The sequence below is a fragment of the Oxyura jamaicensis genome, chromosome 11 (genome assembly GCF_011077185.1).
Source record: "Oxyura jamaicensis isolate SHBP4307 breed ruddy duck chromosome 11, BPBGC_Ojam_1.0, whole genome shotgun sequence".
Taxonomy (NCBI): domain Eukaryota; kingdom Metazoa; phylum Chordata; class Aves; order Anseriformes; family Anatidae; genus Oxyura; species Oxyura jamaicensis.
The window spans coordinates 2,275,750-2,300,293 of record NC_048903.1 but is presented as its reverse complement, the minus strand read 5'-3'; the positions used below and the strand labels follow the sequence as shown (position 1 = coordinate 2,300,293).

Below are 24,544 nucleotides of genomic sequence, written 5' to 3'. Positions count from 1 at the left end.
GGCTGAAATCGTGCCGGGCATCACACAGGGGACCTGTCGCAGCCAGCCTCATCGCCAGGTCAGGATGGGAGAAGAGAACGGTGACCTATTTTTAGATACTGGTCCAACAGTGCCACATTGCTGAGCCCAAGAGAGCAGAGCAGTGAACTGCAGACTCACAGTACAATGAGGAAACCCATCTTCTTGTTGAGCTATCACATCAAGTTCATATCTTTTACTGCCTGTCTTGACATTCCCTACTTTACAAAGATGAAATAAGCAGGAAGGAGCCTATTATCAAATCACACTGAAACAAACAAATGAACAAAAAAGATAAACCATTTGTAAACAAAAGATTTGCAAAAAGTAATTCCAAGAGTGAAGTTTGAGCTTTTATTATCACTGAAATCAAGAAAAAAATATTCAAAATTGCTGGTCAGATTTCAGGAACTATAGATTTCTTTACTCTGAGCCTGACCTTAAGTCAAATATACCCACACTGACCAACATTTTTGACTAAAAAATTCATCTGCTTGCTCATTTGAAATGCTAGGTCTCTCCAGCTCCTGTTTTTTAGCATAGATGGTCTCAGTCCATTAGTGGGCCCTACTTTATCTCACAAATGAATCTCTTCAATTTCTGGAAGTTATTTTCACTTACTAGTGAGGACTTGGGAAGGAGGAGAGGAATAAGGGGTAGGGCGGAAGTAGAGAGAAATGCCAGAACAGGACTAAATGAGAAAAAGGAAACATATTTAATTAGTGTTTTCTGTAAAACTTTACAAATGTACAGCATAGTGCAAAAACACAGTCTCAGCACATCACCTTCAAGTAAAATTAACAATGTAAAAAGCCAAGGAACACAAGCCTGCTTCTTCACAGGAGTGGTTCTTGAATGCTGCTCCTGGAGGTTACCCTCACTCCATCAATCTCCGATCTCATGTTTATAGCAGAGCAAAAAGCCTAAAGAAAAACCCAGGAACCATCCAGGAGTGGCTGCTCACAGTGCGTGCAGCCTGCCACTTAACCCTATAAAAATGCTGCAGTCTAAGATGGTGCCAGGCCCCCTCATTGACTGAGCGTCGCCTTTGTCTACTTACAAGTAGCTCTCCTAAGTGGTTCATTTTTCACCCACAACTAGACAATCCAGTAAGACACCCAGGCACATGTCCAACTTCAGGCATATGACAGACTTGATAAAAATGAGGAAAACTGCTCAAAAGCTTGAAGTTATACATCTGCTTAAAATACCTTATTGAATCAATACATTCAGCATTAACATTAAGGCAATCTAGCGTTCAAAGAAGGATGTAAAACCCGAACAGGGATAACATACTCCATCAGGTGATAAGAGACACCAGAGAGTTTTCAATTTCCTTTGAGAAAAGAAGCAAACAGACTGCAACTCAATGTGTTTCCATTGCTGGAAATGACAAAATACAGTGGCAAATGGGCTGATCTAGATGAGCTTCCTAAGCACAAATCTGTCAAAAAGGAAACCTTGTCCATGCTACACTCAAGAACATCATCTAAATACTAGACCAGTGGGGCTGCCAGAATTTTCCCTTAGTCCTGAACACAAAAACAGTGGATGGAATGAATTCAGAAGCTCTCACAACATCACTTCTGCAAAGTCTGTACCTCTACAGTGGTGACAGCTCCCAGCATGCAGTAGCTATCTGGGAAAAAGTGGGCCCAGAAGTGAGTGTTTCTGAACTTTTCACACACTGAGAAATGGATGGAGAAATGGGCTGTGACAGGGAAGTCCATTTAAAATATTCATCTCTTATTAAGGAGAATTTGAGCTTGCATTCATCCTTACATTTTGGTGTGGATGCTACTTGACCATTCTAGATGCTCAGAAATATGATTTAGTACCACGAATCACCATGGCAATGTAAGTTATCAGAGCATTTCTTCAAATGACATTGGCATGGTTTATACTTCCCTGTCCAAGCCCTTAGAAAGCCTGAGTTAGGTGAATTTCCTGGGTCTAACTGCATTTGGGTGGCTTTCTTAAGGAAAAGCAACTCAATTAGAGGATACTGAGATAAATAATATGTTCTCATTAAAACTACAGCATAAAAAAACAAAGCTCTGCTTTGTTGAGAAACTCAGTTGTCAGAAACCACATGGAAGAGGAAGATTCATTCAACCTTCGGAGGCTGGTCTCAGGTGCACAAAGGCCAGAAGAAAAGTTAGTGGGACGCAGTGGACTAACCCCTCTGCCTCTGTCCTACACTGAGCAGGTACCTGCAGCTGAGAGTCCTTCTAAAAAGGGGCTCCAATCAATTAAACCGGTTCATCAGATTTCAAACGTTAATAAACCAACAGGCACATCTTCAGGGGAAATAGAACATGTCAAGGCCAAGGAAAAATATCATCGGACTGGACATGAAATACTCAGCCAGCATTGAAAACAGGACTGTGCCCTCCCAGTCCTGTTTGAAAATGGAAAACTGCATGTTCAGAAAAGTCTATCCCTTATTTCGTTTAAAAGTATGAAGTGCCCTGCCTTTATGCTGGAGAAAATAAATTGGGGAAAAAAAAAAAACAACAACGCTCTCAAATCAGGATGGGATGTTTGTGGGGTCTGTGATGGTCTGTAGCTCCCCTAGGGCCAGAGACACATTCTTGGAGAGGTCACTCAGAAAACCATCTTCTGTACATCCTGAGGGATCTTCATTTTCCTAACTCATCCCGGGAAGATAAGGGAGAGGCACAAGTACATCCCATCAAAAACTGACAATGGATAGTAAGAGAATAATTTTAGAGCATTGGTCTGGCACATAGAATTAATTTCCTACTTATAAAAAAACGCATTCAGAAGGGTCATGCATGTCTTAGCTGACCTGTGCTGCCCCAGTAGAATCCAACATTTTGCCATTGCAGACACCAGTTGGGATTACTTTATTTTATTTATTCCTTGATGGACTTTTAAGCTACTTGTCACCCAAATTTTCTTAGAAGGTTTGAAATTTGTAAAAGCATTTTCAAGAAAAACAGCTCCTACCAAGTTCTTGTTCCACATAGGAGCAAGCACCAGGAACAGCATTTTGTTTTAAAATCATTATCCTGGACAAACACTGAAGTCCAGGGGCAGAGCAGGTAATGCAACAACTACTGACCGTTTCCATCTACTCAAAAAGAAAGGTCACAACAACTCTCTTGTGGGTTTCTGAGTCACTTTTGTTTCTTTACATTCAAACTTGTGGATGCTTGGATGGGTGGGAGGGAGATGATGTCTGGGAAGCTACATCACTGGTTGTTGTCAGTGGAAGAGCTCAGGTTTAACGGGATATCCCCTTGGACGCCCACGGAGGACAGGTAGGAAACCATATTTTCAGGTGGAACATAAAGGGATGAATTTTCAGGCAAACTGATGATGTCACTTCCAAAGACGGACTGACGATCAGCGAGGAACTGCTGGGCACTTTCCAGAACAACATCTTTCCCTAGGAATGCAAACAGATAACAAAAAGCTCCGTTTCTGGAAGACATATTACCAGCCTTTAAACTGGCTTTGGAAATGGAAAAGAAAGGCTTTGCAAAGAGGGGATGCTCCCATTGTGCATTTCAGCCCCAACCTGCTGAATAATTCTCTCCAGTGTTGCTGGGCTTTAAAGCCTTTTTTGCTCATGCAAGATGCTGAGCTTAAGGTGGAGACCAGAAGTCCTTGAACTAAATTTTAAAACTCTGGGGTGGGACCAGGTGGCTATGCACAAGAATAAGGTTCTCAAAAGCTTCTCTTCCAGGTCTAGCTCAGATGAATACACGTGAAAATAATAATACATCACTATTCCAAGACCAGGCAAACACTTCTAGATTCATAATTAAGATCACTGACACACTTCATCAGTCACTAACAGGGAGAAAGATCAGCTGAACATTTCCTTTCAGGTCTGGTGAAACTGAGAAACGAGCATTCCTCTGGCTGCTGGCAGCTCTGAGATTACCTCTGCATCAGAAGCCAGAGGAAATGCAGGACCCCTACAGCTGCTGACATTTTAATACCCTAATTACATCCCATTCCCACGTCTGCAAGAGCTGCCAGTGCTCCTACCTGGGCAGGTGTTGTTAAAGGATGGGTTGAACGCTTTTGATGACAGCTCAGTCGCATTCTTCTCCAGATCCACCGTGAGTCGCTGCATCTTGATGCAAAAATATAAACTACAATGTACAATTATACAAAGACGGGAGCTTGTTAGAACTAGACCATTTCTGAAAATCAGCGCTTCAATGCTGCATTACATCCACCAGCAATGCCAGCTACCCTCCCAAACTCATCTGCGCTTTGTAAAAACAGTCAGTAGCACGTGCTCAAGGGCTGATACACCTGACAAGGAGAGAACAAATGGAAATGTAATCCTAAAGGCAGATGGCAGCACGTGCTGCGAAACTCATTGGACCCAAAGACTGAACTATTGAATACGGCAGCAGCCTCTCAGCCTTTTCTTTCATGCAATCCATTTAAAAGAGACCTCTACTTGCTCCCAAGACTTGCAAATATTATCTGACCCTTCAGAGACTCTCCTTCCCTCAGGAAATGCAATTGCTTAGCAAATTCAAAATTATTAAATCAGAACCTAAAAAGGATAGTGTTATCATGAGGAACGCTTATAGAAATTTGGCACTTCATTAGAATAGAGTGCACTTGGCTTGCACTTCTGTAGAAGTGGCAGAAACATCCAAGTCTTTATCCCACACAGCTGGCAGTGAGGGCTTTGAAAAATCACCCCCAGTCAAGCCAGGAAAAAAAAAAAAAAGAAATCCTTTTTTATCTAATCATTATATGCTCCTTAGAAATGTCTGTTTCAATGTCAATTCCAAACAAAACCCACTAAACTGAATTCTTCCTAGTTTCTTCTGTGTGGGTGCATACAAGCTTCTGTTCTAATGACGTGTGGTTTTGCTGCTCCTGAAACGTACGGGGATAGCTGTGTTTTGTAAAGGCACAGTCTGTAAAGGCCTTCAGCAGAAGGCACTTCATGAATCTATGGTATTATTAGGAAGTAACATCCTAAGACTGAGAGGGCCTGGAGCAGCCAGCTTCAATCAAGGACTCCAGGACATCATCAGCACACATCTCTTAAACCAGCTTTCTGGCTGAGTGGGAAAGACAGGTGAGAAGTACAAGCCAGCACCTTCAGCCTAACCTCAGGGGATGCTTTACTCACGCTGCTTTGCCACACTCTGCCCTCTGGCTATAAAGAAACTGAGCTTTCTTCAGTTAAGTTCAAGCTCTGCCTACAGGAAACACTGCTTCATATCTACATTACTATTATCTCAGAAATACGTGTCTCTTACCGGGGACAGGCTGGCTTCCATTTCAGCCAAATTCCACTCACTCATAGATAAATTGGGATTAAAGACCTGTTGGGAGAAAAATACAATTAGGGCACTGAAAGGCGCACCAGTTTCGTGAGAAGCCTGAGCAATCTGGGAAAAACAGCTCGTGAGCTGAGGTACAGTTTTATGATTCATTCTCGCTCAAGGCGTTCAGTTGCACAGAGAGAGAAAAGTGTGTCAGTAACAGGAAAACACCTCCTAATAAGAAATAAGAAACAGAAACCAGCAGAGCCAGTGACAGTGCAGGCCATTAGAAAAGCTTTCTGCAATGTCAAAATCAATCACAGGTGCTTTGGAACTGGCTTTAAGTGAGTAAGATCAATTTTTTTAGGATTTTTCATCCCTGTTTGTCCATGCAAGTTTACTGTGTGCCTGCATCTGAAGTGTCTTCTCAAAGGAGCGTATCTTTGACAGATTCTTTCACTACATACAAAGTTATTTGATTAGTGGCAAAAGCCTTTCATATACTAACTGCATGTACAAGAGAGAGAGTGAAAGAGAATTCAATCTTTATGTATCTGCATACATACTTAAGAAAAAAAGCCACCATCCATTTCTAGACAAAATTGACCTGAGAACTGCAGACAGAAAAGATCTTAGCAGAGAGAATTTGGCACTGGCTGCATTTCCCAGAACGTAAGGAAAAGGGGAAGGTAGTAGAGATGAGCACAATCTCAGAATATGCAAAAAATAAACCAACCCAGCCAAAATGATTACCAAGCCAGCTACAGACTCATAACAAACCTATCGTGTGTGGATGTGTTAGGTCTCATGATGTTACCTTTACCAAATGCACCATTTTGTGCTCCTAAAAGTTCAAATATATGGATTTCCACATGAAATTTTCAAAGTATCATTTAAAGCCTGAAATCCTGCCATTTCCTATGAGCAGCTCAAAGAAGAGCTCTGTTTCTTTGGCAGCCTGGGACAGTTAAAGTGCCACATGAGGCTGCACAAGACTAAGCCTCATGGTCCATCTGTTTTACAGCCTGAAGGCACCGCTGGCTCTCTCCCAACTCTTCTCGTTGCTGCCTGGGCAGAGGGGCTGGCACTCACGTCCAGGAGGCTGCCAGGCTCCAGGCCGTACTGCTGGCTCCGCAGCAGCAGCTGCACCCCTTCCAAGCTCCAGTCAGTGCCCTCCAAGGGGTCTGAAATATCTGTTCTGAGAAAAGACAAGGGAAAACATTGCCACGCATGAGTCTTGCATAGATCCATATAGAAAGCAGGACTAAGAAGCCTTCCTACGTGAGGTTTATGTTTAAACCGCAGTTAGAAAAACAAGAGCCCACTGTCAGCCTGGGTTTACGCCATCTCACTTGGATTAATATCAGAAATATAACCCAAAAGAGCATGCAGGAGACTGAGCTGATGGTCAATGAGTGAGACTACTCCTCTCCTGGGTGATGTATGTGGTCTGGGGATGGACAGTCTGCACAAAGCTCCCTAAGATTAGGAAAATTAAAGCTTTCCTTAGAGGAAATCCTTCTAGAGAGGCAGTTGGGATCCAGAACCAGCTACATGCCCATCATCCTGGGTCCAAGATGGCTAAATTACTGTTAACTAAAGGCTTTTAAGGGAGTGTCTTCTACCAGCGGGCATGTACCTGAGACATTCAGCTAAAGGAGCAATCGAGAGACCCGCTGTGTTTAATCCCCCAAAACTATAAAAATTTATCTTCAAATCCAGACTCTTTAAAATAAAAAAGAAGTGATTTTTTCTTCTAATAAAATGGTTTTAAGCAGCCAATGGGGTTCAGAACGAGGAATTTGGTTCTCTGTAGGTCCCAAAGGAAAATACACACCTTTCTGATAACTTTTGTTTTGTTTTGCTTTTTCCTCCCAATCCTCCTTACACCACATGCAGAGGCCGTCAGAACATATTCTGTAGTTAACTGCCATTTCATCCACCACACCTAATGACCCTGTGCTAATCCCCCTTGCAAGAAGGGATCATTCTCTCTGCCTTTCATATGCAAAATACTTACATGGCTTCAAAACAACAAAACTTCTGTCCCTTTGTAACAGACTTCTGCACTCAGTGACACAAGGTCCCAGCTCGCCACCCCTGTGCATGACCTGGCTGCCCCCTGAAGGCAGATCTAGCACTAAGGAGAGGCACCTTGGAAAGGCGACAGGAGATGCAAAGAGAGAGCAGACTAAAAAGAAGAGACCCCCATCTGATTGCCCAGCATAGAACAGGAAAAGAAAGGGAGCAAGGGAGCAAAGGATTTCCTTCGTAAGCCCAAATCTGTGGCAAATTCTTTGCTGACTTATCGCATATATGCCCTACGGTAGTGCAGGTGATGGTGAACTGTCCTCTAACATCGCTGTCTGTGTATCGGCATGCCAGACACAAATATTTCTGTGAGAGTTTCTGTAACTGAAGACTCAGCAAGGCAAATGAGAGGTATCATGAGCTATTGGGGATGTCATGGGGCCCAGTGGCCTGCAAGTCAGCACACGGATGCTGGTGTGGGCTCCAGCTTTCACACGGACCTGGGGCAAATGCCCCTCACTGCAGAAAGCCTCTTCCTGTTCCCGTGGCTGACGTGCATGCTCTGACAGCTCTCACTCTACTGGGGCCTTCAAGCAAGTCATCCACAGGCCCCCAACCCCTGTGAACTGTCCCCTCGGCTTCAAGGGTCCTCTAAGCAGGTGCCACGGGGACAGGAAGGAGCTCAAAAGGTTGCACAAAGTTATAAAATCAACCTTATTTGAATTTTGTTGAATTACCCAACTCCCTGGTAATGGGAAGAGAGGGCCACGAAACACCCAGGGCCACAGCTCTCCCTTGCTCCCCTCACCTGTCCAGCAGAGCTCTTCTGCCTCTTCTGTCCGCTGGCTGCGAGGTCCCTGGTGGGACTGCACCACAGCTGCCTTTGCCTTCCAGCACAGACTGAACCATGGCGACTGGGAGCACAGGGGGCTCGGGGCAGGCCCGGCAGCCTGGCACGTCGGGCTCGGTGGTGGCTTTCACTCCAGGGCTCACTGGCTCTTCCTTGATCAGCATGAGGCACTTCTCCCTGTATCAGAGACAAGACTCACCACACGTCTGCTCCACAAAGGCCTCGCTCTACTGGGAAGGGCAATAGCACAAGGGCTTCTCTCCCCTTTTCAAACTGCCCCACAAAGTCTTTCCAGTCCCCAGACAGGCAAATAAACTCTCCCAGCAAGCCTGTTTTCCCTTTTGCAATCTCCAAGGCAGGTCAGCGCTGGTGGAAAATCTCCAAGGAGCATGGGATCAGCAGCTATATTTTACCAAGCTTCCAGCATGTGCATGCACAGGGCTCTGTTGGAGCGAAGCAGGTTTTTGGGGCACAGCCAGAAGCAGTAGACAAACAAAAGCTTGGAAGACTGAAACTATCAGATCAAGGCTGGGCATCCACCCACAGAAGTGCTAGAAGGGGCCCATCCTGGGGTCTCTTTTACAGCAGAGCTTTAGTAAAGAGGCATATCAGAAATATGCTCAGCTGGAATACTTTCACTCACTTCATCCATCATGGCTATAATCAATTTACTCCATTAGATTGCCTTGCAAATATGGAAAATACACTTTCATGTATTCATCATTCCTCAGATAAGTGTTAGACTTGATATAGGTAAATGGTTACTGCGCTAGAGAGAGACCCAAGAAAAGTAGAAGCTTCCACCCTAAAGACAGGAATGGGATCAGAAAGACCTCCTCATGCTGGTGTTAGTACTGGACCAGAAAGCTCCCTAAAGATCCCAGTGACACAGGAGAGGATCTTGTGGCCTGGCAGCATTTGGGACAGAGGCTATTAAGATCTGACAGTCCCAGCCAGATCTTTTACTTGTTTGGAAGCCTTTTTTCAGTGGGAGAAGCACTCCCTGTTATTCCTAGGACACGTTATAGCAAAGGTTTGAACATTACATTTATAAAAATCCACCCTGTGCCACCTATAGGAAACTTTATAGCTCCTTGTGAAGCTGCACAACTGGAGCTTAAATGACAATGGCATGCAGATAAAGAGGCGCTGTGCACAGGAAGCCACGTTGAGGAAGTATTTTACAGCACTTATGGACTAGCTTTGCTGCAAGGCAACATGTGGACACATCCCACATGTGGGAGGTATGGGACACTACAAAGCCCTCCTGGGCATCTTATTTTAGATTATCTTTTCATCTTACAAATCCTAAACTGCTACAAGAAGCTCGTGTTGATTTAGCAAGTACCACACTCCTGAACTCATTATGGGCTCAGATTCTCTTCACGAGCCATGCAGACAGCACAGACCAGAGGCCACCAGGTGGCACTCAGTAATTAGCTGAAATAAGCAAATTGAAGATTATATTTTAAAAATTTCTGCTTTAGAAATCGCTTTCAGCATGCTTTTTTTTTTTTTTTTTTTTTTTTTTTTTTTTTTTTGACTGGAGCTCTTTATACTCTTCAAGCTAATTTTATGACTGTGGTTTCAATTATTAGGTAGATTTACAGACAATTTCTAGGGTATAACTGCCTTGCCTCTACGCCTGAGAAACTGTTTCCATGATTCATCTGTCTACTTACTTTCCACTGACATAGTTGTAGCTATTCTGCTACTAGCCCTGCCCTAAGTACACTGAATGTGTGTGGCAGGAAGAGATAAGCACTAAAATACCTCTGCATTCAATTCTTAAGTTACTGGGACCTTTTCACAGAAAAGTTGTCAAACATCGGAAGTTGTGATGCAACCTTTCTGTTCTCATTAGCAGAAAGATGTACAGTTTGATTCTGTTTCTTCTTTGTCAAAGAGAAGAGAAAACTTCCTCTCTCTCTTTCTCTCAACAAACTCAACAAATTTGGTATCTCATTCTTTGAGAAGGTCCAGACAATCACTGTCTTGAGAACAAAAATATAAAGAAACGTGGAATACTTCCCAAGGAAGGGAGTGAAAGTTCTCAGCATGAAACCCGTGGCGTTGTTTTAGAAGTCATGCTGTTATTAACACTACCTAGTTCTGAAAATCTGACTCACATTCCGAACTGGAGGTCTTTAAAAGATGTTTAAATGTAGAGCTTAGTGGTATGGTTTAGTGGTTTAGTAGAGGAATTGTTAGTGTTAGGTCAGAGGTTGGACTAGGTCTCTTCCAACCTAGATGACTCTGTGATCCTGTGAAAAGTATTCCATTACATCATGCCTATAGAATTTTGCACCTCAGACTCAAACTTGTAGAATTACAGCCAGGAAACACTCTTCTGAAGTTACTCTTGTCCACACCCAATTCTGTCCATTTTCAAACCCAAAGATGTTTACCTGTCGTTATCAGAAGGGGACTGCATATTTATTATGTTGGGTGGTGATGTTTCAGTAACATCAGATATGATGGGTCCTCCAACAATCGCAGGGCTGTTTAAGCAAGAGGCAGGTTCTGTCGATGGCTAAGAGGAAAGACAAAATAATATAGATTTATCCTTCTGCAGTGGTAAAGAGCACTGATAAGTCAGCTGGTTCTCCACTTGCCCAAGAAGGGGGAGAGGCACCTTACTGATTTGTAAGAGAAAACTTTTCACCCAGACCCATCTTCCAAAAGTCCTGCCCAAGAGTTCTGGGTGGTAGCGTGCAGTCTCTCCTGGACCCTGTCTGAAAGTAGTGCCATCCTATCCCCTTACTTGCTACAGGGCCGCAGCTCACTGGAAAAAAGCAGCCCAAGTTATCACTGATTTCTGTGGCAACAGGCAAAGTACAGGGCCCTGTCTCAGGGACCATTTACCCACTGTGACCTTGAGTTCCCTATACAGGAATGCAGAAAGTTCTTACCTAATGTACAACCTTTTAAGTTCCTCTGGTCTCTCCTCCAACCACACAGAGGTGCAGGTGTAAAACAAGCACTGTGACTGAAGTGTCAGCTACTGAGAGGTTTTACCATGCCTGACATTTTGCCTAGACTGCTCAGCTCTCATACTGTGCCAGCCACAGAATATGGCAGCACGAGCACGTGCAAGCACCCTTCTCTTCCTGGAAATGAGGAGCTAAAGGAATAATAAATGTCACTCCGCTTTGCAGACCTCTTCTCTTCTCTTCTTCACTGCCAGACTCTTGCCAAACTCTTTGCTCTGAAGTCCTTATTATTGCCTCAAACATTTTCCTACCCTTGGCCAAAGAAATTCCCCAAAGCCCAGAGGCTGGAGTAAACCTACCGACTGTATGAAATAGGGGTCGTGGAGGGGGTCCGTAGGCAAATGTCGGCTGAACTTGGACACTTGTGGAGCTGCCAACCCATTGTCGAGCATCAGAGGCCTGTGAAGAGAAACAAGAGGTTTGTTTTCCCAGCATGTACTGACTGACTGGTCAGTGACTGCTCAGACAAGAAACATCTTTCAGGCAAGGGTTGTTTCCCCCTGGGTACTGTGTTTTTCCTGAGGTGTAAGGTATGCTCTTGCTCAGTGTTACAGAGAAGGAAGGGAAGCAGCAGTCTTGGAGGAGGTCACCATCAAAAAGGGTCTTTAACCACCATGCAGAGAAGAGAGGATCTGGGTTTTCTAGATCTTACTTGAAAAAGGCAAGTCAAATAACATACATTGAGCACTACTTGGTTTCCAGATAAGGTGGCACTACCTGGACCCACAATCAAAACAAACAAACAAACAAACAAAAAACTTTTAGTAAAAACCTGAAACCAGGAGAAGCCTCAAAATGGCACTGCCCTTCCTCACGCCTTTTTTTTTTTTTTTTTGATGGAGATGTTACCAACAGTGCACTATGTGGTCCCAGAGAAACTGGGAACTGGTGGATTTTGCTTCACACCCACTGTTGTTAATGCTGTGCTGATCCCATAAAGCGGCCTAGCACATCCCTCTCCTCCTCTCACTGACCCACAGCCAGGAGAGGATTCAGTGTCCATTTAGAAGACAGTGCTTTGGCTGAGGGCATCAGGGAAAGTCAACAGGTTTTTTCTATAATCATATCTAACAGGTGTGATGGAAAAAGATCCTAGCTCCCTCCATCCTACAGACACTGGAACTAGGTATGTTGGGAGAAATTACGGGTTTGCTCAGACTGCAGTTAGATCCCACAGCAAAGGGATTATACATTATACAGCAGGACTCAGTGCTGATTAACAGCCTTCTTCTGTTCCATGATATTAACCAAAGATAAAGAATGAGAAAGAATATTTGAATCATCCCGACACTGACCTTGTTATGGCATAAGCTACTCTTTAGCACAAACCAAGGATCGTAGCTGTCCCTGTGACAATTACTTCGCAAGTGTCCATCTCCCTGCTCCATGAGCAACAAATGAACCTCCCTATCTAGCATTTGTTACCAAAATACTTTGGTGCCTAACCCATCTAACAGCCTCCCAGGTCAGGCGTGCCTGCAGGACCTACTGACCAAGCCATCCTGTCCAAACCTACCAGCCGGCACTCCTCTGGTCTGTGCCCAGCTGCTCTGGGCTGCATGGTACAACTTTCTGGCGGCATTTAAAAGAGAAGCAGGAAAGCAAGACAGTGAAAGATAAAATACTAAAGGTGCAGATATAGACATAAGAACTAAGGTGCCTTGAGGACAGCCCTTCACGCTTCCAAGGAAGCAGAAACTCAATTAACAGGCACAACACTGCAGATTTCAGCAGGGTTGTATCAGCAGGATCCCTCTTTATAAGGGGGCCAATATATTTGCTGTGCAAGTAGTTCTGTGCTCTTCTGCTCCTTTCAGCCCAGTCTCTCACTAATGACTTGCTTTTTTTCCCCACAGCAGTGGTCTATGACGTTTCTTGGGCTGCAAAGCTCTTGCAGGGAGAGCATGGCACTGACCATGGAAATCAGAGATCAGATCTAGCATCTCATTTCTCTGCTTCCCCACTCTACAGGAAGAAAATCTCTTCACTCATGCACCTCAGTGAGCCAGAGCAGCTGATGTTCTCCCCTTGAACCTCCTTCTTTGCTACCATTCTCTGAGCAGTGTATAGCCCTTCCAGAAGGCTTGGTAGAGGGGACAGGCAGAGGTGAGTGTGTCCAGCTTACTTGTACAGACAGACTAGAGGCTCCTTCATCAAATCCTGTGTTTCCTTCACAATCCTGACATGAAGTTTCAGCAAAGAATGAGGACACTGATTAAAGAAGATCAACCCCCTAGAGCAGCCATTCTTGGGATGTCTCCTTTGAGGCACGGAGAAGTTTCTAACATGCCTAAGGCCAAAAAGTAATAAAGGTGGAACTGGAGGCAGGTTCCTGAAGGTCACCAAGCCTGCGTCAGATACACACCTCTTTCAGTGACTGTGGGTCAAACAAAAGGTGCCTGTGGTCTAGCTGGGCCCAGCTCTCTCCTGCTGATGACAAGTGGCAAAACTGATGCCTGTGGGACCAGCACCGGGGTCCTGCCCTTTCTCCTCCCCCTAATGAGTGTTCCCATCTCCCATCCCGCACTGTATTCCCCAAATAAAGGTCACGAGCTGACACGGTGCTTCTCTAAAGACCACTGAATGGGGCATGTCAGCAGGTCTGACTCGGCAGTTCAGCCCATTCATTCCCCATTACCATGGTGCCCTGGTCCGGTGACCGCCTGCCTGGCCGAGCTGAGCTTGTGCTTTTAGCGAGGGGGCAGCATTATGCACCCGTGAGCATGTGTGCACCACACAAGGGTACTTACAGCTTCCTTTTTATCCCAGCGCCGCTAGGGTTTGATTGGAGCTGGCCAAACAGAAACTGAATCAGCTGTCAGGAGAGATCACAATCCAGTGTTAATCAGCAGAGTGATTCAGCACTCCTCACTCTCATCTCACGCATTCCTCCCTCCTGACACCACCCCGAAGCTGGGAGCAGCCATGAAATGTGGGAGCCAAACTGCAGGAGGTACTGGAGCCTGAAACAGGACTCTCAAATGAGTACAGCCCGTTGAGTGAAGGCAGCTAGATGCACACTCTCAGTGCTTACTCTCTCCACTCCTGTGCATGCAGAACTCCAATGAGGCCTATCCAACCTGGGAACGTGTCTGTGAAGTACCCAACCAAACCTGGATTTAGACTTGGCCTTCATAAAAGTTTTCAGAGCCCTTTATAAGAGGCTTTAGAAAATCTAATAAAGACTTTGCAAGTTAAAATGGACCCCCCCTGGATGGGGTCTCAGCTCTTCTGGTTGAGTTTTTCAGTCCTGTGAAGGTCAGTGTTGATAAAACCAGACAATAAACACGATGCAGGTTGGCTTTGAAGAGGAATCACTTAGCAACATATTCCCAGGTCAGCTTGAGCTCTTCTTTGACCTCCTAACAAAGAGAGCATTATTATTATATACCACAGCTGTCTCTTACTCATTGCTAAATGTAACAAAAAAGAGTTACATAAATGCCTCTACAATGAATGGTGTGGCTGGTCCAGCCTCAGAGCTGGAGGAAGATTTAATAGCCTCATGCATTTCTATCCAGTCCTATGACTGTGATGCCACGTGAAGGTCAGAACATGGCTCTCAGAGGGACCGGGAAATGTGACATGCTCAGCCCCATCAGCACCACCTTGGAATCACTGGAGAGGCCTCTTCTGTTCAGGTCATGATAGAGATTAAGGGAGATGGCTCCCTTAAAATGCCACAGTTGCTGGAGGTTCCCCCTGGGGAAATGGCTAGCCAGTTCTGCGGCCTGCAGCCTCAGTGCTGGCAGCAGGGGAAGGCTCCTCTGTTGTATGGAAGAAAAGGAAAGGTGAGGGAAGCCCTAAGGCATTGGTACCACCACAACAAGGGTGGTCTCATACAGGGCATTCAGTGAAAGCTGTGCTCGCTTGCTCGGGGCTTGGACAGAAAAGTGATTACTAACATCACAGCATGGACTGACAGGGAAATTAAAATCTTTTGCTCTAGGGTATGATTTATGCTTTGGTAATGACCATTGCCCATAGGACAAGCAGGAGTATCACGCAATTAGAAAGAAAGAGAAAATACATATACTGTAGTATCACAGTGTGGAGAAGATTATGGGACAAGACAAATCGGAGGAGGACATACATTGTGCAGTACAAGTGAGTTTTGAGTTTATACAATACCTTGTTGATCACCTTCTGTTGCTGTGAGTGGTTCTGCCGGAGAGAAACAACTTCCCGCCAAAGAACTTCATTTTGCCTGAAAGTGAAACAGAAACTTCCTTTGAGCACAGAAACATCCCAACAGCCCACAGTGTACTCAACTCAGTAAAGTTTGTCTCACTTTGGGACCATTGCAGCGCTTGGCACTTTTCAGATATCCCACCCAGGGTCACAATATTGCTTTCCTTGTTTTTCCTCCATTTCAGAACTACAGAGCAAAGCTTGGAGGAGAAATGAATAAAGAGAAGCCAGCTTATATAGAGGAGGGCAATAGGAGGACACGTTTGGTTTGGGCGGAACGTTTAGGCCAAACTCAGAATTTCAACGGGGTCAGATTTGTGATTTTGAATGATTTGGATCATCAAGACTGTTCTTCCTGCTGGGACAAAGAAAGCCCAGCCTCTCTACTACTGCTCCCAAAGACCAAGAGATCCTATGTATAGAGAGTGTTATTCTGCCTGCTCAGACCGCATGCATGTGGAGGTACAAAGGCATGGTTTGGTAGTCACCAGAGTAGCTAAAGGGATGCTTCCACATTTGAGAGCCTTGAACTAGGATGCAAGCAGTGACTTTATCAGTGGGAGTCACCAATTTCCTCCAGCACATTTTACATCCAGCTTGCAATTGCACAGAGCATATATAGGCCTACGTTTCTGTCTGTAAATGCAGCACCCAAGGGGAGTTATGGGCTGCCTTGAACATTCAGCCCCAGGAGGTGGGATGAGGGAGATGCAGCATTTATTTGCTGTGCTGCCTCCAAATCTGGATTCCAGCCAAATCTGTGCTGCAAAAGGTTTTGCCAGTGAATTTATCTCAAGAGTGTATGGAGATACCAAAACTGACAGGCCAGCAAAACCTCCCATATATGTGCAATTTATAAAGCCTTTTGCTGCATATCCTTTAGGTGGTAATACCCTTTCTTTTTATTGCCGCTGTACCTGGATTTCACAATGTGATTTCACACATATGCTAATTGTGGAAGGCATTTGTCCTGGTTTCAGCTAGGATAGAGTTAATTTTCATCCTAGTAGCTGGTAGGGTGCTATGTTTTGGATTAGGATGAGAAGATAACATGCTGATGATTTAATTGTTGCAGAGCAGTGCTTACACCAAGCCAAGGACTTTACAGCTCCTTGCTCTGCCCTGCCAGCGGGCAAGCTGGGGGTGCAGCAGGAGCTGGGAGGGAACAGACCCAGGACTGCTGATCCCAACTGACCAAAGGGGTATTCCGTACCATCTGACAGCATGCTAAACAATATATAGGGGTGGCAAGCTGGGCTGGGGGGCCGGCTGCTCAGGGATAGGCTGGGCATCGGTCAGCGGGTGGTGAGCAATTGCATTGCGCATCACTTGTTTGGTACTCATTATTAGTAGTACTATTAATATTATTATTATTAATAATATTATTATTATTATTTTCCTGTCTTAATAAACTTTAAACTGTCTTTATCTCAACCCCCAGGCTTCACTTTCCCATTTCTCTCCCCCATCCGAGAGAGGGAGGGGGCAGGGTGAGTGAATGGCTGTGTGGTGCTTAGCTGCCGGCCGGGTTAAACCACAACAACATTAAAAACTGAGGAAGGATTAAAATATTTAGCTATTGCACTTAAGGTGCTGGACTGCAATGAAGTTTTGCAGTATCTGATGTTCTCTCAAGGTCTAGGATTTCATATTCATCTAATGATACACAAATCTCAGCTTTCATTTTTAAAAAAAAGCTTCTGAGTCCTGTTGTTTAAAAAAATGAAAAAAAAAATCCAAGTGTTTTATAAGAATTAAAATTCTGGATGCAAATAAAAACCTCTCCAGATGTATGATTTATAAAACGCTATCCATTTACTAAATTCCTAGTGACCATGTCTGACTCAGAAAATCCCAGTCTCAGGCAGCTGGAGGGTCAGGTGACCGCATGCAAGAAGTACTGCATATGCCTGGTCTTGCTCTTACACAACAATTTTGGCCTTGTCAGAAGACACAGTCTTCAGAGGGAGAGAGGGGTCCAATGATCTAAACTACAGCCACTCCAGTATTCTTATATTCTTTAGGTCAGGCCTATATTTTGGATGTTGAGGATGACAGATAGATTTCTGACTTCTAAACAGTTGAATAGAGTACCACTGCTTTCTCTCCTAGGGGTGAGAAAGAGTTACATATCTCTTTTTACCATCATTTCTATCTGGAGGAAACACAGTTATCTAAGTCCCCAGATTATATATATATATATATATATATATATATACTTCCTGTGTGGCCTTGTCTGTGCTCACCTCATCTATGAAGGGAAAATATGGATGTCTACCTTCCATAGAAGACAGAGAGGCTGAGGATGAATTTGCATTTTGTACCTCATTGGGAACTCTGCACAGAAATCCTACATGTTGTCGTGTCAACAGATCTGGTCCCTATGACTAAAACGAAGGTCAGCTGTTTAGATACATCAAGCGCTAGCACAACAGTCTTAAGATATATGCCTGCGTCAGCATTTTCTCTGTTCATGCTTACTGCTAAGAGGATACATAAATAACAAAAACTCACGTTTTCAAAGTTAGGATGAAGATATGTAAGCAAAGAGGAGATTCTTAGTCAAAGATTGCTCTGACTCAGTATATGCTCCCTGGGAAGGAGGTGTGTAAGACTCCTCCTTTCAAGTATTCCCCAAGACCAACATCTCTCAAGAAGCAAATGCCCAAAAAGAAGCAGCCTGAGTAGGATTCAACTCACTGCTTCATGTCCTGCACTTGACACTCCATGTTCTCCTGCTGACTTCTCAGTATCTGTACCTCATATAGCAACCTGCTGAGGTCCTCCTGGCGCATCTTGGTCTCCTCACTTTTCACTACTGACACCTGAGGAAGAAAAAGTCCAAAGTGGATTTTACCAGCACAGGAAGGGCTGTGGACAGACACAGTCATCGCTGTGGCTTGAGTGCAGGACTTCTACCAGCCAGGCTCTGATGTGCTGAAATACTGGGACATGCAAAACATTCACAAGTGTCTGGGTATTACTGCATAGGCCAACGGAATAAAACACAGAAAAGAGCAGGAAAAATGCTTTCATACAGAGGAGGGTTGGAAGCAGGATATTCTCCACTAGGGATGTATTTCAAGTCAACTCAGAAAAATGGCATTATGAGGAACAGGGAAGAATTGAACTAGGTCATTTGATTAATTATTTCCTTTTAATCTATAGAGATCCTGAATTCAGTCTTGTGCTTTACAGGAATAAACCTGAGGAACTGTTTCAAATCGATAAATTATGCTTGGATTTCCAGAATGCTTTTGCTGAAGTTCTTTTCTGAAGTCAATGTGCTAATTCAGTAAGAGAACAGTTCTTTAGGGGAAGGTTAATAACCTGTTAAAAGGTAGCAATCAGACGGCAGGAACAGGTTACTGCTTCTAAAACAACAAGAGATGAGTGTTGGGAGACCCAGGAGATATGTTGTACTTATCTAGAAAAGGGGATAACGATTCAAAACCAGAGAATGGTGCAAAGCAAGCCTGGCTGTGCAGCACTATACAAAGATCTCGTGACATTAGGCAATGCAGAAAAAAATCCAACAAACCAAAACCAAAACCATAACCAACCAAAAGAAAAACTGATGAAAATCAAGCCCAGGTTAGAAACCAGATCACAAGGTGATCTTGCAGTTATGCTGAGCAGTCTACAGCATGCTAGCCCGTGGTCCAAGAGCGAACAAGTATTTTAGGTATTATCAAGAGAGCAAAGCAGTTGTGGCGATAGAAATCCATGTAACGACCACGTCTTAATTTTAGGGTGCTGTTCTGGTCAATCTCCCCCCAAAAAAGGATGTAAGAGGGCGAAGTGCAGGGTGGAGAGCCACAGTGACAGACACAAAAAGGCTCTTGCTTGCGAAGAAGCATGGCATTTTCTGCTCAAGACATCTGAGGAACAGGATGCAGTATTCACTACTTCTCTCCTAGCAGAAAGCCGAGGGGAAACCAAATTAAAAGAGACAGCAGGTTTAAAAATGAACCAAGGGAGTTACATCTCCACATAGAGCATTAATTAAGTTTTGGGGCATAGTATTAAGAGATGTTTTGATATCCCAAATATTTGGGTGTTTCAAAAAACACCACGTGGCTCTTCTGGAACCTTCTGGAAGGGGTGGGGGGACACTGCTGCTGCCTCAGCCTTCCCGCCTTGAGCCTTCCCGCCTCAGCCTTTAAAGGACCATTTGAGGGGCTCACTGGATGTTTTGATGTCCCAAATGTTTGGGTGTTTCAAAAAACACCACACAGCCTTTCTGGAACCATCTGGAAGGGTGGGGGTCGCTGCTGCTGCCTCAGCTTTCCCACCTTGAGCCTTCCCACCTCAGCCCTTACGGCACCATTTGAGGGCTCTCAGGGGGGTTCCACCCTGCATGTCCCTCCACCCGGCAACCCCTCACCTTCCTCTTGATGTGCTCCAGGAGGTGCTCGTGGCCCTGCAGGAAGCAGAGGTGCTGGAACTCGGTGTCGTCCCGCTCGGGCTTGACAAGCCCCCCTTGCTCGATGTTCACCACCTTCCTGAAGCCATCTGCGTAGAGAGCGTGTGGGTGAAGGGCCAGTAGACACAGGCCCTCCTCCCTGCCTCCTGCCCCGTCAAAAGTGATGGAAATCTACTTTGGATACTAAAAGGCTTTCTACACCACTAAACTGCCTTAGAACTCGCATTTACAACACTGCTATAGTATGCTTAAATAGCAAAAAGAAAACTTTACCAAGGAACTTAGTGAATTAGTCATCAACAGGAAACGGTACTTCTGAAAACTATCAGAAAAGAACCAAGTTTAATACAAATATGGTCTAGATGTGGCTGACAGCTACACCTAAACCTCCATTAAGGGATGAAAATGTCTCATTAGCGAGGTTTGCAGGGAGAAGTACTGCCCGTTCTTAGTTCAGCAGTAGGGCCTGGAGAATGGATAAGCTCTGGGCATGCTACACTCAAGAAAAGCAGTTTCTGAAGGAGGTTTCACAGTATGAGGCTGCTAGATAAAGTCCCATACAGCATGAAATGGTAAAGAAATAATAATGGGTGATCAAATTGATGGAAGGGAAGCAGAAAACCCAGTAGCTGAAATTTCTTAGCCACAATTTATGATTGAATCTAACAGAAATTTCATACACAAGGATATTGCTCTCCTGGGATCAAAGTGAAAGGTCGTCTTTGGCAAAATCTGTAACATATATGTGTATATGTGAACTCTCAGCATTTCTATCTACAATTCTCTTCCATGCTACAATGCTCTTCCATGTACTACCCCAGCTTTCTATCACTCTCCCTGTGTCTTGCGGGACCCACGTGGCCTAGGAAGTGGAGTTTGAACTTACACATGTTCAGCTGCCGGACGAAACTGGCCATGTTGTTGTGTTTGAAATACTTGGGCAGCACCTCTTTGGCAAACCGTCCTTGGTCGAACACATGGAAGCTGGTGCCATTCTGCAAAGGCGAGAAGGATGGGGGAAGTCAAAAGAACGCCCTGACCACAAGGGGAGACCAGGAGGGGGTGATTCCCTCGAGGCCTACAGCAGGACTAGTCATGCTCTGAATTGTCACCTTGAAGGTGAGAAGACTGACAACAACTTTTAGTGAATGATGTGCTCTTTTCAGTCCTCATACAGCCAGTCCTCTATGACCGCATTTCTGATCCTTTTGGAATGAGCTTTGCCACTGCTTGGTTCAGGGCCTCGGATGAGAGAAAGAAACTACAGACATTTACATCCAAAATGCTCGTAGCTCATGATTGCTGCCCCTTCTTGTGTCGGCCTCATAGAAAGACTGGTGTCTGAAGAAGGTCATGGAAAGTAGAAATTACCATCACAATCCCTCAATCTGCTTGCACAGATCTGACCCATCTGCTTCAGAGCACAGCAGTCCTCAAGGGAGCACTGCCCGGATACATGGCACAAGAAACACAGCAAGGAAAGAAAGCAAATCATCCCTGGAGATACTGCACTGATGCAGAAGCTCTACAGACCTTCTCCTGGTTATTTTTGAAACATACAGCCACAAGTGCAACCCCAAATTTGGCTGAACATAGCATACAAGTTATAACAGTCATGCTTTACAGCTCAAGCTAGCAACATGCATTTTAACTGGATAAAAGATCCATTTTTAGGTTGTATCACCAGGAGTTGTGATTGCAAAACAACACAAACCAGACTGGGATCACTGACAAGGGCAGGCACGCTGCAGCTCATGTGCTTTCCTTGCTGGCCTGTGAGACAGAGTGCACTGAAGCTGTCCCAAAACGTTTTGCAAACAAACATCCATGTGACCTTTTCAAGGCACAGAAAAATTGGCAATTAATTTTCATCTGCAATTGACACTTAGAAACAGCCTTTTCTGAATCCCTGACCTTAACAGCATCAGTGTCTCCAGAATATGGGGACAGGGGGACTTCCTTAAATCCCATCTCAGCTCTGGATGGATGGGGGCAGCCAGGCAAGTTTGGAGGAACCATGATATCAAACATGGAGTTTGGGGTGCACATAACATCTTGTAAACTTGCAGAGAACCGTATCTTCTAGGGGCTTACATGGGCTTTGCTTTTGTAGAGAGCAAGAGCTGCTAAGAGCTGCCTGGGGAGCCCAGCTGTGCAGCCTAAGCCCACCACTGCTTCAGGGAAGGACGGGCAAGATGCAGAGACCTCTGCCAGGGCAAAGGCAGCAAAAGGTATTTGAGCTGGATTTACCAACTCAGCTGCAGCTGAGTTTTAAGGGACAGCTAGCTAAAGATGCCAGGGTGTGTGTGGTGTTGGCAGAGCCCAGCACAGCCACTGTCATCCTCCTGCTGTGTTCGGTGTCACTACCAGTGATGTGTTAGCTCGGGGTTGTTCCACATCGGACTGGTTTTTGATAGAGGAGGAGAGTGGAAAGGCCCTATAGGCAAAGAGACTTTGGAGATGCTGCGTGTTCACTGACACACTGTGCACATACCAGCATGTTCCTGTACGGCAGCCATGCCCTGGTGGCCTTATATCATAAGAGTGCAAGCTGGGAGACACTTCAACTGTCTTCTCTGCCCAAGGCAAAACTGTCTCTACAGCCTGTCAGCCTTGGCAGATGCTTGTCTTACCTGGTTTTGGCAGACCCATGGGGCACAGACCCTCTGCCCTGCCCAGGCAAACTACTCCAGGAATTTCCTAGGAGTTTTTCCTAACTGAATCTTCCACTTCAAAAATTAATGTCACTACTTCTTGTCCCATCTGCCACAGACATGGAAAGCAGACTTTTTAACCTTAAACCAGCCTTTACTGTACATATAAAGAATTACCATGTTTTCTCTCCATCTCTGCTCCTTCAGGCTATAGACCCACAGTGTACTCAGTTGCTCTTTACACATCCTATTTACCAAGAGCTCTGATTACATCCAGAAATCTCAGACACACATAACTCCTCAGCTCCAACACCACTGATGGGTAGAAGAGGAGGATGCAATGTGGGAGCCTTAGAACCTAAAAGCTTTGCCTAAGTAGGTAGCTGTAAGGCTGCAGGAGAGCAGAACATAGTGTGGGAGGTGAGAAATAACTCTCAACCTAACAACAACATGTGGAATAATGTGCATGTAACAGCGAAGGGGCTATTTATACATGTTAGGTAATCTTTGCTAGTTTGAAAGTCCTTGTTCTAAATACATGGTACGAAAACTTAGTGGTTCTGGGAGGTATGGACATGCAATACCACCTTTGGAAAGCAACCATTCCCTTGGATAAAAATGTAGCTTAAATTCTATCCCAAGTTTTGTTTGAAAACCATATTGGACAAAAACACATGGCAAAAAGACTGCTTTAGACTTTTTTTTTTTTTTTTTTTCTCCATTTAAATCTCCTCTTATTATAGATTCTTACTTTTGGAGAACAAGTTTATGCACACAACTACTGTAAGTCCCTGCTGAAGACAAATCATGGCAATATTTGCAGCAAGTCTTACTCAGGTCAAAAATACAATGTGGTTTCAAAATGCTGTACCAGGGGGACAGATAAATAATTTTTATTCTATGATTTCACTCAGTATATTAAAACCTCCATGACAAATAAGAAGCCAAAACAAAGCAATCTATCACTAGGGAGCTACACAGACAAAATACACAACAACCATCACACAGGTTAGATGAAAAGTTGAGTAAAGCCCTTGCAAAATGCTAAATAATTTAAGGGGCCAATCTGAGATCTGGCTAAGCCATAGGTTTCAGACTGTGGTCTGAAGGCTGGCTGTGGCAATTTGCTGCCTACTTCCAAGGCAGTTGTGAGAGGCTGCTAAGAAACCCAGGTGAAGTAACACAAACATCAGCTAAGTTCTTTAAGGGCTCTGCATCTTTTCTAGAAAACTTTGGGGCCACAGACTGAAGCAAGGTGGAAAACTTTTCACTCTTAAAGAGCCTGGATTTGTATAGGGTTCAGTTCTAGACACCTTTTAAGGCACTTCAAGTGGCAACCGGCACTCGCTGCACTTACCGTACTCCAGCAGATGAGATGGTTCGTTTCGGGATCTTCCACCAGCGTCCAGAGCTTGGTGAGGAAGGCTGGCACATTGCTGGAGTACCCATCCATCACCAGAGAGCTGGGTGAATCCTGCATAGCTTTGCAGTGTCCCAGCTATACTGACCCCATCGCTGTTGGCGTGCCTGTCTCCCTGCACGCGTGTGCATCCAACAGAGGAAGAACCACTGAATTTTATCCCGGGCTAGTGGAAAGTAGGCTCCCAGGGAGTCACATCAGCAGTGCTGCTCGCACTCTTAAAAACTCAGCACAATGCGATGGCATCACCAGCCCCAGAGAACAATACACAGAATGAAAATGCACTGCAGCCGATCTCACAGCGCTGTGAATAAATACGCAGCGTCATGCAGAGGGAACACGTGCTGCACACCTTGCACTGGGAGGTTTGCAAGTCACCGGAGTGAATCCACCTGCTGAGAGCCTGTGGGATGCCCTGGCGTAGCAGCATCGGGTTTGTCAAAGCACTTGACGTATTATTTTGGAAAATTTGTGTCCCAAAAGCCGGCCAGCACAGATGAACAAGGCCTGGCCAGACCTCAGGGCTGCACATCGTTGGCAAGGTTTTGAAAAGTCAAAACCGTAAGTTGGCTTGGCTACAGATCTCATGTTATTTGCCAGGAGAAATGATTTGGCTCTTCAGTGAGATGAGAGGCTGATGAAAACAGCTACACATATAATCTACCAGGCAATATACTTTATTATTATT

The 24,544-nt window shown here is 44.8% G+C and overlaps 1 protein-coding gene across 2 annotated transcripts; it reads right to left on the bottom strand.

Moving 5' to 3' along the window:
* Positions 1-710: 710 nt before the first annotated feature.
* HSF4 (heat shock transcription factor 4) lies at positions 711-24,458 on the bottom strand. 2 transcript variants are annotated; one of them, XM_035336378.1, is made up of 13 exons: positions 23,794-24,458; positions 20,669-20,777; positions 19,744-19,871; positions 18,057-18,181; positions 15,297-15,372; positions 13,916-13,980; positions 11,465-11,564; positions 10,581-10,705; positions 8,131-8,349; positions 6,384-6,489; positions 5,286-5,351; positions 4,042-4,129; positions 711-3,433 (listed from the first exon to the last, which is right to left on the bottom strand). In XM_035336378.1, the coding sequence occupies exons 1-13, from the start codon at positions 23,914-23,916 to the stop codon at positions 3,237-3,239; spliced, it is 1,527 nt and encodes a 508-aa protein (XP_035192269.1). In that variant the 5' UTR covers positions 23,917-24,458; the 3' UTR covers positions 711-3,236. The 2 variants fall into 2 exon arrangements, with proteins under 2 accessions (XP_035192269.1, XP_035192270.1); XM_035336379.1 differs by having other exon boundaries at positions 3,298-3,433; positions 4,042-4,148.
* Between the last annotated feature and the right edge of the window lie 86 nt (positions 24,459-24,544).